Source organism: Lepisosteus oculatus, chromosome 26, assembly GCF_040954835.1.
Source record: "Lepisosteus oculatus isolate fLepOcu1 chromosome 26, fLepOcu1.hap2, whole genome shotgun sequence".
NCBI classification, from domain to species: Eukaryota; Metazoa; Chordata; class Actinopteri; order Semionotiformes; family Lepisosteidae; genus Lepisosteus; species Lepisosteus oculatus.
The window spans coordinates 3,888,037-3,900,593 of NC_090721.1; the positions used below are offsets into that span (position 1 = coordinate 3,888,037).

Genomic DNA, 12,557 nt, shown 5'->3' on the forward strand with positions numbered 1-12,557 from the left:
CAATGTTAATATAACTGAGCCCAGATGCAGAAAAGAAAATGTTGTTGAAAGGGAAATTTAAGGTCAGACAACTAGAATGTCTGGTACAGAGTATTTTAAACCTGGGGAATCTCCTTTCAAGTAAAATGTTCTGAACCTCCACCAGCTGACACCTGATGACAGTTCAAAGTGTCTTATTAATTTATAGCCTATTACCGGCATCAAACATGATCATGTACTAATCAGAACTGAAGATCTACTGCAAGGTTTGTATACCTAGAATTATAATAAAGCAAAGCTAAGAGCTGTGTAGGAGTGTTGGTTACGCATGTTTTACCTTGAGTAGCAAGCAAAGCCTTCAGCACAGCTAAATAATGAAGAATGTCCATCCAGATCATTTCTGAGCATTCGTGCCTTCTTTATTAAAGTTTAATCTCTATAAATATGTTTGTCCAAAAGTATTCTGTTCTTCAAACTTTCAGAGCAAATGGTTTTGCCATTTTTTTTTAGTTGGAAATTGTGTTTAGACTTCAAATAGTATCACATCTCACAGCAGTGTGGGCAACTTGAGCAGTTTCTAGCCTTATAATGGGAGGTGTTAATGAGATTTGAATAGATCTCTGTGAGGCTCGCTGTAAACTACAATCTCTTCAGTTATTGTGAGAATGGGGCGTGTGTTCTTTTTAGCATGACGCCTGATGAAGAGAAAGTACTTCTTCCTCCTGAAGAAAAGCTCTTTGACATTATTTAGTACAAGTCAAAATTTCATCTAAAATTATTTCCGAAAACTTTACTTCCCAGACACGTGAGGCAGGCGGTTGTATAAGACCTGAACAATGCTGTTTAGCACTCAGAACACAGGAAGGTTTCAACACTAGGAAGGACTTGAACTTTTTGGTGCAAAACTTAAACGTCGTAGTACAAATGTTCTTAATTTTAGAAAAGATTCTGTTTTAATTTCATTTATTTGTGTTTTAACACATAAGGTTTACAAAAACCCTTTCCACTAGGAAGGAAAGGCATAATACAGTAGCAGACCAGGCTCATATGTGGACAGTTTTGCTCTAAACTCACACACTTCCCAGCTGCAGGAAACGGCTAGGAGAGAACTTGTGTTTTGCTAAACATCCTTCAATCAGCCTCTCATGATCTCGATGCTGTGTAACAGATACATTCATACGGTGAAATTACGTTCATTAGACTGGAATCCATGGATTCTGAAATTGCACATTACTTTCTGCAGATCCGGGGTGTGCTTTGATATTGTGTGCTTGTTCCCTCCTGTGCAGCTTGCCCAGTAACTGCAGCGTAGTGCAGGCAATGCTATTGAAACGTCCCCTGTGAGAACACAGAAAGACAGCCCCTGATCTTAACTAGCACAGTTGGTGACAAAGGATTTGTCTCTTCAAAGCAACCGAGTGTTTCCGCAAATTCCCAGCTCCCAGCTGTACTCCTCTTTGGAGTAGATGGATAAATAAGCTCCTGTTCATTTCCTAGCCCACAAAAGGGAAGCATTGCATTAGCATTTGCCAGTCTGCAGGGGCACTCTGGCTGACACTGATGTCGCCCCAGTTCTCTCACACACACACCCACTCTGCCAATCCTGGTTAAGTCCTCAGTCGTGACAGCCGTGGAGAGGCAGTTGAGCAGGAATCTGATTTAGCTTGCCTTCCCTGTTCTGCATTCCGAACATGTCAGGTGGCGGGAGTAATTGCACACAAGCTGTTAATGCAGCCTTAAAGACCTCGTTCGATTTTTGGCTCTGTACTTACTGGCTATGTACATTCTGGCATTTTGTGGACAGGACTGTTGACCCATCTCTAAAAACTCTTTAGGCTCGTTCTGATCTCCCTGTCTGTTCAAGCCCTACTCAACATGCCCTCATTGCAAAATCAGATTTCCTCTCATTACTAAGGATAAATTCCTGTCGGATCGCTGGCTTTGATTCCTGAGGTGTTATCTGCATGGAGTTTTCACGTTAGGTGTGAGTGTGTGCGTGTGTGTGTGTGCCCTGTGAGGGACTGGTGTCCAGTTCAGAGTGTACCCTGCCTTGCCCACTGCTTGCCGGGATAGGCTCAGGCTCTCCTGCAATGCTGTATTGGATGAAGCAGTTAGAAAATGGATGGATTAATTAAGAGGATATTTTGAGCCTTCTCTGTTAAAGTTTCATAGCTGAATAGTTTAAAATTTCCACACTGTCACAATCTTTCAATACATCCTTTAATTAAGGACAATTGTATATTTATTCACTTTAAGCTGTGACTGACTATTTTTAAATCCTCGATCTTTAATTCTGGTAATGTCTTCCAGGACATAATCTCTTTCCACTGCTCAGGGTTCGAACCAGCCCTCACTCCCAGGAGACAGTTACTGCTCTTTGCATTCTGCACGGTACAGCATTGTCTGTCTTTGACATCCAGAACAATCTGTTTTTTCTTATTCATCTTGGGGTACGTTTCTTTTAGCCTGCCAAGAGGCAGTGCTTTCTGTTTTTATGCTAATGTGAAAGCAGCAGGAGACAGCAAGAGTCCTTAATGACTTTCTTCGTGCTGCTGACAGCTGTGCTATTTTAAGCTGCTGCTGTGAGACTGTACATCCGAAAACTGCAGAAGGTACCCTCCTCATTCATTCCGGGCCACCGCAGGGTCAGACAGGGCTGTCGTCATGCCATCCCAAGTGTCTCAGTGCAGCTCAAGGGCCAGGAGGTTTTTTGCAGAGCCAGGCGGGAGCTGGCATGCCATCGTGCCCAGTGTCTGGCTGCCATACAAGCCAGACATCACATGACTGTGATCGCGCTGCGCCTGGAGCTGCTGTGTGTGGGAGCACCGCGCAGCACAGATGGGTCACTGGCTTTCTCGGGAATGCACAAGCTGGCTTAAATACAGGCACACCGGCCTCTCGGACTCCTCTGTCCTCTCGCCTGCTCTGCTTTTAGTGCCTCCTGTTGTGTGCGAAGTTAGGGATTTCCTGATAGAGCAAGAAAGACACAGGAGACAGACACACCCCTGCCAGGATGGTAGCTCTCCACATCTGTCAGCATCAGACCTGACGGAATTGGGCCTCTTGCCCCCGGAGTAGATTGGGAAGTCTGTTTTATGTGAAAAAGCTGATCTTCACTGGTCTCTCTCCCTTCGTTTTCTCTGCTTGCCATAGGGAACTGGGTGTTCTTGGATTTTAAAGCCAGAACGTGCAATTAAAGTGAAAAGTTGTGCTTTTTGTAGAAGAGCTGCTTGATTTTAAGAAAGGAGGTGGGTGAGGCGAGAGCATGCTACAGAACAGTCATTCAGATGATGAGCGGACAGAAGTGGGAGTGACACTACATCAGATGTAAGAAAACCTTCAGGTTATCCCTGTATCAACATTCCAGTTCATGTAAAGGTAGTCCCCTTCAACACGGTTCTGTGAGTATTGGTTTTGTCCCCCCCAATCAAACGGCACTCCTGAATGTTTCTTTGATGGAATTTGGAGATGATGATTAAAGGAGACACACTAATTGTCAGCAGAATGTAATTTGAGTGACCTCATGACCTCTGTCTCCTGGATTAGAGCCACACTTAAATTAGCAAGTCTCCCGTTTTGCGTTCCTACCTCCTGCATGCTGATGTGTTCCTGAGTTTTGACATGACTTTTAAATAGTTTGCATCCACTATGTCCTTCATTGCAAATTATCTTTTGTAACACTGCAGTGCTTTGATCTTCCTAGTGTTTAAATTACATGGCCAGTGAGTCAGAGTAGGCAATCAGTATACAGCATTTTAATATTGTTTCTGAAAGGGGAGGCAGTTCAAAAAACAGCACTTAATAGCCAGCATAATCTGCAAGCTTCTGGAAGTTGATTCAGAATTGTGGACAGTAACAAAGCACAGCTTTCTCAGCTGTTTCACTAAGCTTTTCACATTTTTTCATAAAAGCTGATACATTTCTGAATAAAGTACTGTGGTGTGACTCTATTTGATTACTTGAGCTAGATGCATAAAGTTTGGCATTTTCCTCCTTAAGAAATGAATCATATGGTTGATGTTGTGTTCTGCTCTCCCTTTAGGGTGAGTGGGGAGGGCATGATTTCAACCCAATTATACCTGTGGTGCTTCAGCCAGCCAGGTGAAAAAAAGATTAATAATGAAAAATTAACAACCATTTTGTCTGCCCTCAGAAATATATATATATAGCAGAATATTGTGCACAAGACAGCACTGAAGACATTAGATTTCTCGACAGCAAAACTGCCACTCAGTGAATTCCCCAATAATGCTCTTCTTAAATTCCTTTATTTGTCTGTTTTAATTTTAAAAAGTGGATTCTCCAGTTATTAGTTCCTTATTACTGCTCAAACTGAGAATGGCTGATTGTTAAAACTTCCATCCTCATACCTCATACCTTGATTCACATCTATTGGCCATTTTGGCCCATAAGAGCCCCTTAGTGCCTTTCAATAGAGCTTTGTGGTAGTTCCACAGTTGCCATATTCCCATGGTGCCTTGTGGCAGAGCCTTGCCATATTCCCACAGTGCCTTGCAGTAGTCCCATGGTGCACAGGACAAGCTCTCTGTGCCATCCGGGCCCGGAGTTTTGAAAGATTTGACTTTGTGCTGGAGATCCCCGCCTCCTGAACCCTGCCTTTCCTGCCGTTGGGATCCGTGGGTCAGGCTGGGGTGTTGGGGGCGTCCAGGGCCGCAGTAAAGCCTGGCCTGTTTTTTGTTTTTGCAGAAGCTTGCAGCAGAGTGCCAGAGCGCGGGCTACACCGGGACCCTCATCCCATACAAGTGCGACCTGTCCAACCAGGAGGAGATCCTGTCCATGTTCTCTGCCATCAGGACCCTGCACCAGGGCGTGGACGTCTGCATCAACAACGCCGGCCTCGCCCATGCCGAGCCCCTGCTCAGCGGCAAGACCGAAGGCTGGAGGAACATGCTGGACGTGGGTATTCCTTTCCGGGGCTCCTGGCGTTGAGTCCAACGAGGCGCAGGTCGTGAGAAATGGACTGGAAACCACTCCAGTGCCTGACGAAGCAGAGCTGTTGTTTCAGATGCACTGGTTCCATCCTTCTGTCCATTTTCTAACCTCTTCTTCCAATCAGGGTAGCGGCAGGGCAGGAGTCTATTCCAGCAAGCAGTGGGCACAAGGCAGGGCACGCCCTGGACAGGACTCCCGCCCATCGCAGGCCACACACAGACACACACACTCACGCCAGGGCCAGTTTTCCTGGAAGCCAGTTAACCTACAAGTATGTCTCTGGACTGTGGGAGGAAACCAGAGCATCTGGAGGACACCCATGTGAACACAAGGAGAACATGCAAACTCCACACAGACAGCACCCTAAGTCCGGAATTAAACCCAGAGCCCCAGAGCTGTGAGGCAGGAATTCTGACCACTGCATCTTAACTGGAAGTCTCTTCTTAAATAGTTGAGTGGTCAGTCAGTACCATGGCCCTAGCCTAGAGTCATCCGGATGGGGCTCCCACTGGTGGTGGTGGAGGGGAGTCCCCATTACCCGTAATGCACTTTGAGTGGAGTGTCCAGAAAAGTGCTGTTAAAGTGTAAGGATCTTAATATTATAGCCAACTCTCCTGAATGCAGTATTTTGTGCACATGCGTATGTTTATTTCTTGCTGCACAGTATAAGATAAGTCTGTCAAATCATCACCAGAAGTACACAAGGCTACTGTTAGAAAAAAATAGATAAGCCAACTACCCTTTGGCACACCAAATGTCCAGACCCATAGTTAAACAGTCCTTGCTGTCCTGGACGTTGGCCACTCTTGCTCTCTACAAGTGTCTCCTCCATGACTGCTGGCTGATAAAATCCAATAAGTCATGTGCTAGGAGGGGGTGGTACGTGTTAGTGCTCTTTTATGGCTGCAAACAGACATCGCTCCTAAGCGCTTCGGCGGCTGTATCAAACCCTACAGTGGGTTTTTGTTTGGAAGAAGCTGATCTGGGGGTCTTTCCACCTTGTTGCGTATTCATACATTAAGTTTTCGGTCCTTCCCAAGCCAGGTCTCATTTCACTCGCTCCCCTGCTGTGCTGTGCTCTCCGAACTGCCAGACTGGAGGAGCCGTTGTTGAACAGGAGCCCAGCTCCTGGCAATAGCTACTTCCAGACAGCAGGAGAGACACTTAAATGCTGCTCTTCGCTTTGCATATCTGCAGCGAGATAAAATGGGTACCGGAGAGTAAAGACGAACAGTTCTGCTGCACTCTGCAGACTCGTCTGCATCAACAGGTCCCCCCCTCCTAGGAGTTCCTTCATCAAGGAGTAAATCTCCCCTTCCTGCATAGCAGAATGAAGCAGTTTAGGTTTGGGGAGCTCACAGCTTCTGTGTGTGCAGGATTTTCGAACAAAACAAATATCAGCACAGAATGGGAACGAGCATGCCCCATGTAAAAGCTGAAACGGAGCAAACTGCTGCTCAATGGGAGTCTGATTTCAGCAGCTGAAATCTATCGGGATTCAGAAATCAGTGGGAAAGGCTACAGTTCTACGTGGAGGTTGTCCGTATACGTGCAGTGCTGTTAAGAATTTTTTGAGAATACAATTGAATAGACGGTTGAAGAGTTAGGTTAGTGTGTTGGATTCTATCCCACCTGGCTGCTGTCTGAAGCATAGAGAGGGTGCTGTAGCGAAGTACAGAGACAAGAAGGTTATCTGGGATATTTCCGTGGCTTTTTTGCACTGATACTTGTTTTAGAGTGGTACCCAACTGTTGCCCAGGGAGTGCTTTTATTTTCCAGTTGGGAAATTAGGGTAGATCTTAGGATAAGAAAGAATGAGAACTTATCCCATCTTGCCATCATTATGGTGGCTCAAAGGAGATCAAGCTGAGAAGAGCTCATGGTTTAATTGATTATTTCAGGAGGAAGATTAGAAATCAAGGTTTTTCTAATAGTTAAGCTACCCTTTGCTCCATTATCCTAGAATCAGTGCTTTGTAGTCCTTTGTTAACAAATGCTTAGCAGCTGTAATCGCCAAAATATAAATTTGGAACTCTGCATGAAGCTTAATTACTGTCGTTTTGAGCTGCTGGACCCTGAATCTCGCGAATCCTCCCTGTGTGCTTAATTAGTGAGAAATATTCTACTGGCACTTCAGAATGTGCTAACTTCCGTCTCTGTTCACTCAGAGTACATTATTAGAGCACACTACTAGATGGAAAAGATCCAGAGATCCCTTACTTTAAAAAGGGAATGTTGTGTCTATAAAATTACATTTGTGGGTAATGTTATTTTGCTAAATGTGCTGAGCGGTGTGTCTAAAAAAATGCGATGGGGATCGGCCCATTTGTGTGGAAAAACAAGGGGTGGGAAGAAAACGTTGGGAAACCCCTGCATTCAAATTTCACCCCCAACATCCCCCCCGTTTGCCCCCCTAGAGTAGGAGAGGCCATGTGGAACAAACAAACAGCCTCTCTGCTGGGGACAAACAGGCCCGGTTCAGCATAGAAGCCCACTTGTGGGGTTTAATATCTCAAGAAGAAGTTGTTGTCACACAGTGTGTGATCCACGGGCCTGGGCCATTGAAGCTGCTGCAAGCACATCACTTCAGCTGTACATTTCTTCTGTCCTCCATCTGTTGCCATGGTTTCTGCAATGAATATGTACTGCAGTATTTTTAGCACGTCTAATCTGCACACTGACCTTGTTTTCCTCTTATACAGCAGTTTAGTTTTAACCTGTAGTCTGGAGCACATGAAGGCTTCACACCACCAGCAGCGTTCAGGGCCTTTGTTCTGTCAAATTTATTTTTGTTCTTATCTGTTTTATAGGAGCTAATGGCACCACAGAGTAAACAATACAAGCACTGCAAGATAGTTGTAGGAACCTGTCAAGTGTTTACTAATGCACATACTTTAGTTTCAGCCATTACTATTTATAGAAAAACCATTCTTTAAAAAGAAATTGCCCATTATTTTGTAGACGTCAGGAAAGGACATGACAGCATTTCACAGGGTCAAAATTATCTTTGCATAAATAGAGCCCTTTCGTGTCCTGTAGTGCGACTGAAATGACTTGTGTAAGCTAGTCTCTCAGACCACTGCTCTAGCTTAATGCTTTAGCGCTGACCAGCTGATGTCAAGACCCTGATGATGTAATAGTAACATTCAGTTAACGTTAAGCTTGTTGGATACATTCTGTGCTCCCTGCCTTGTTTAATTATAGTAACACCATGTGACTTCCATTCAACAGTGTAGCTGGATGTTTCGAAATCATTGACAGATACAGTCTAAACTGCAGAATTGAGTAATGAGAGATAGGAAACGATGCCTCCCCTCCAGGAGGTAAAAACTGTTCCATTATCTTTAAAGCCATAGTCACCCCTGACCCTGACCCACCCCTCTTGTAAAAGGCAAATTTTGCCCTTTTTGATTGGTCATGTTGTGTGAATACTGTTTGCCTGGAATCTCTCAGGATTTGGCCTAATGAGATTCTTTTTTTGAATGAATAAGCTCTTTCTTTTTAAAAGGGTTCATAACACAAACAGGGTAAAACCGAGCATGGCCACTCAGAATGCAGGTGCTTGGTATAGAGGAAAACAATCTTTGAATGTGGTCGTGTCCTCCTGGGACATCAATCAATGGTAGCTTGAGACTTTCAGTGTAGCTTAGTTGTGTTCGTGTCTGACTGCTGTAGTAACCACCAAGCTGTCAGTGTCAATTATCAGCCAGTGCCCAGAGTGGATTTGGACTGCAGTGGGTCTTTGAAACAGCAGCAGAAAAAAGTATTTTAAAGAACCGAGAAAAAACGGGCCAGGAAGCCCAGAGATCCTTTTCATGTGCTGTTGGCAGACAAAAGGCCCTGTTTACTCTGCTCCTAGTGAAAAACCCTCTTTAGCTCTCGGTTCGGCAGCAGATGAAAAAGATCTCTCTTTTTTGTTCATTTCCACTTGCAATTACGGTTACTGTTTTGTTTTTCTATCAGCAAGCCCCACTGAAATAGTTCTGGTAAATTGCGGTGATTGTGAACCCCCAGCGACTGGGATCTTTATTTGTGACAGGGAGTGGAAAGTTACTATTCCTGCCTCAGCAGTAGTAACCCAGTGACAAATATGTATCCCTGAAGAGGATATAAGCTGAGGTGTTGTTTTTTACCTTATGGTGTTTCGCAGTTTATATAATTAAGATCTTGTCATTATGTATGACTGGATTCAGTTTCCAGCTGAGCTACAGGCTGCATTTAAAAGTTAAGTGGCTCCCATACAAGGCTGTGCAGAAAACAGGCCAATGAGTTGATGAATCATGCTGTTTGCCTTTTAATGGATTGCTTTTCATGGATACTCATGTATTTGAACTTGGGTCAGATATACACCTGCCGCAATGAGGACAAGGCTGTGCGTCCAGTTTGAGCTTGTTCACGAAAAGGCACAGAACAGCTTTGGCCTTTGGTGTTCGTGGGGAGCACAAAGCACAGGATATAATCCCTGCAGGACCTGGAGTTGCTCTGGCTGCGTGAGAGGATCTTTACGAAGACAGGGGACAGTGTTGTTACTGTCCTCAGCTTTCTGATCGAGGCAGTTGTCCAAGTCCTTGTTTTTTTTTAAACATTAGAAAAGCAATTGACACTCAAGGGAATGTGGAGGGCCTGGCCCCAAACTCCAATGGGTCCTTGTCAAAGCCAGTGCAATCCCAAGTGTCCGGAGGTCAGAAACTCACACTTCCGAACCGGGGCTTGTGTACCCAGCTCCTGCAGGGCCAGGCGCGTCTCCGGCTTCTGTCGTGCCAGTTTGTTCATTGGCCTGTTTGTTTGGCAGACTGGTAAAAATGGGCTTTTCAGTTAGTTCATGGCTGAGAAAATCAATGCAAGACCTCTATCCTGCTGAGGCAATGATAACTGCTGCTATCAGGACAAGAAAAGAAAGATAACCACAAAGCCTTGTCTTCATGATTTGCTTGCTGGGCTCCACCCCATTCTGTGTCTGTTATCTTTACAGCTGTTATATCTTATCTCTGGAACAACTGAGTTTTTAGTCAGTGTGTACAAGTACAACACAGCATCTGTACTCAGTGTCTGAATGTGGAACTCAAAAGGACCTTTATTTAGTGGTTGTATGTCTTTTTAAGAGATAAGGACTGGCTTCCCTTGGGAGTTATCTAACCTTGCCGAAGAAAACTGTGAATAAATTACACATAGAAGCTAAAAGACAGAACTATACTTGTTGACTTTATGGAATAATAATGGAGAGATCTGAAGAGTTTTGGGCACGAAATATAATATTGTAAAGGCTTAAAAAAGTGTCTCTGGAGTTCAATCCCAGCTCACACGCTCATATACCTGTAGTAGTTCAGTTACTCTGTAACAAACAACAGTCCTAGGAAGAATTTTTCTGTAATCCAGATTTTCCTCAGACGTTAAATCTGGGCACGCATTGAACTTTTTTAGCAAAATCATTTTGGCTTTTACTAGTTTTTTTCGATAGGTCTATCATGGACCTGGTCTATTATGCTCCAGGATGGAAGCTTACAGATGTCCAGGTTCCTGTACTCTGTTTTGAATAGCATCTATTAAACAGTACGTGGACATACACCGTCACTATCATACTGTATGAACTGTTCTGCACTATAATATGTGTGGAAGCCACTATAAAAAACATATTTGCTGCTCACATTTTTTTCTTGGTGATGTTTTATATATACATTTCAAAACAGTGATGGGAGACTGTTTGGGCCTATTTTATCCAAAACATCAATAACAGGACAGGAAAGAGGAAGTTCAGATAGGGGCATTGACAGACAGTGCCGTCATTAAGAGCCATAAAGAGAATCCATTGGTATGGTGTTACCCTAACCAACTCCTATTTTCTATCATTCCTGTTTGCTTTTTAGGAGGCATCCCGTGCTTGTTGAGGAGTTTTAATATACAGTATGAGCCACAGACTCCTTTTGTTGTCTGGGTTTTAGAAGTCAAGTGCCGACAGTGGGAAAAGGCAGCTATGCCAACGCATGTGTGATGCAACGTGAATTTGAAAAGGGCATTTCCAGTCTGAAATGGCTCAGCAGGGGAACACATTTAATGGGGCTACGAATTGTTAAAAACCAGCCCTAATCGCTGATAAGACACTGCCAAGCGCAAACCGCCCCACGCCAGAGGCAACAGTCTTCCTTTCAAGGGCTTAATACGACGATCCGCCTCATTCCCGCTGCCTACATGATACAAATTAGGAGAACAGCCAGTGAAAACTTTTTTTTGCATTGACAGTACTATAGCACTGCTTTCATCTAATGCTCTGATGGGGAACATTGGGATATCCTCAGCCTTTCTGTGGAGTAAAGGAAAGATGACTGTGAAAGACTATACACCTCAACTTCCCAATATGCCTGTGTGATGCGTCTGATCCTCTATGTGTGCAGCTATTTAAACATTTGATCCGCCCATTATTGTACTTATTTTTAACCCCCCCCTGAACTCCACACGGGAAGGGGGTGTCTGGTGGAGGACATGTGCCTTTGTCCAGTGTTGCCTTCAGGGCCTGCCTCATCAGCCCGTGCCTGGAGCGAGGAGGCTGAGTTCGGCTGATGTGTGAGCACACATACAGTACCTGTCTCCCGAGAAGCAGGGGGGCTCTGTTTTCCCTTTCGATGTGGTGCTTTTGACCAGGCTGGAAAATCCTGGACTCGAGCCAGCGTTTTCTCTCTCCTGTATTCCGCACGTGATTGTGTCAATAAATCTGGGGTGGGCGGAGGAATGGTGCAGACTGTTTTTTTGTTTATTTTTTCTAGAGTGATTATATTTTTAAATATATCTTTTAGGTTAACGTCCTTGCCTTGTCCATCTGTGCCAGGGAAGCCTACCAATCCATGAAGGAAAGGAATGTGGACGATGGGCATATTATCAACATTAACAGGTAGGGACGCCCAGGCTGTAGGCTCATCTGCATGGCTTCCTGAGTGCCTCCAGTGCATGTGACATGTTTCTGTCCATCAAGGGGCTTGACAGCTCGTGCCAGATGTTTCTGCTGTGTCAAAGTGTGAGATGGGGGAGGGGGACATCTGCAATTTGAATTTAGAGATGGCAGCAAAAGAGTTTCATTTTAACAAGACTCTGTCAGACACCCACGCCTGGCAGAACACAACCCACCAGCCACCCTTCACTCTTTTTCCGCGGCCTCCCACATTCCAAATAGGTGCCTTTCAGTATCCCGCTGTCCCATCTTTTATTGTCGATGTCTTGGAAATTCACATTTATTCTTCCTCCCTGTGCTGCAGTCACTGGCCTGAATAATCTGTCTGTGGTTGTGAGTGGCGCACTAATGAAATAAAAGCCGGTCAGAGTTCAGAACGCAATATCGTTCCATATACAAAGCTGAAGCCATGATTCATGAAAGTAATTTGGTCTTGATTTCCAGCACATTGAGTTTCCTTTCACCTGTCTGTTGAGGGGAGAGTGCAGATTTGTATTTGTGTGCGTTTGATGTTTGCAAGGTGGCAATGCTGATATCCCAGAATCCAGCAGTATCCTCTTAATCCAGATCCATGTACCACACAATGCTTTTGAAATAATGAATTGTAAGAATTGTGACGCGATAGAATGCTGATCAACCACACTAATTAGAGCTGTCATAAAACTCGATCCGTCCAGAGTACCAG

The 12,557-nt window shown here is 44.5% G+C and overlaps 1 protein-coding gene across 2 annotated transcripts in view; it reads left to right on the forward strand.

Moving 5' to 3' along the window:
• The window catches only part of dhrs11a (dehydrogenase/reductase 11a), a 28,511-nt gene that overhangs the window by 10,277 nt on the left and 5,677 nt on the right, over positions 1 to 12,557 (forward strand). For both annotated transcript variants that reach the window (XM_006640839.3, XM_015367767.2), the window contains 2 exons: positions 4,687 to 4,896; positions 11,721 to 11,815. In XM_006640839.3, the coding sequence (XP_006640902.1) occupies positions 4,687 to 4,896; positions 11,721 to 11,815 (305 nt within the window). The remainder of the gene's footprint in view (positions 1 to 4,686; positions 4,897 to 11,720; positions 11,816 to 12,557) is intronic.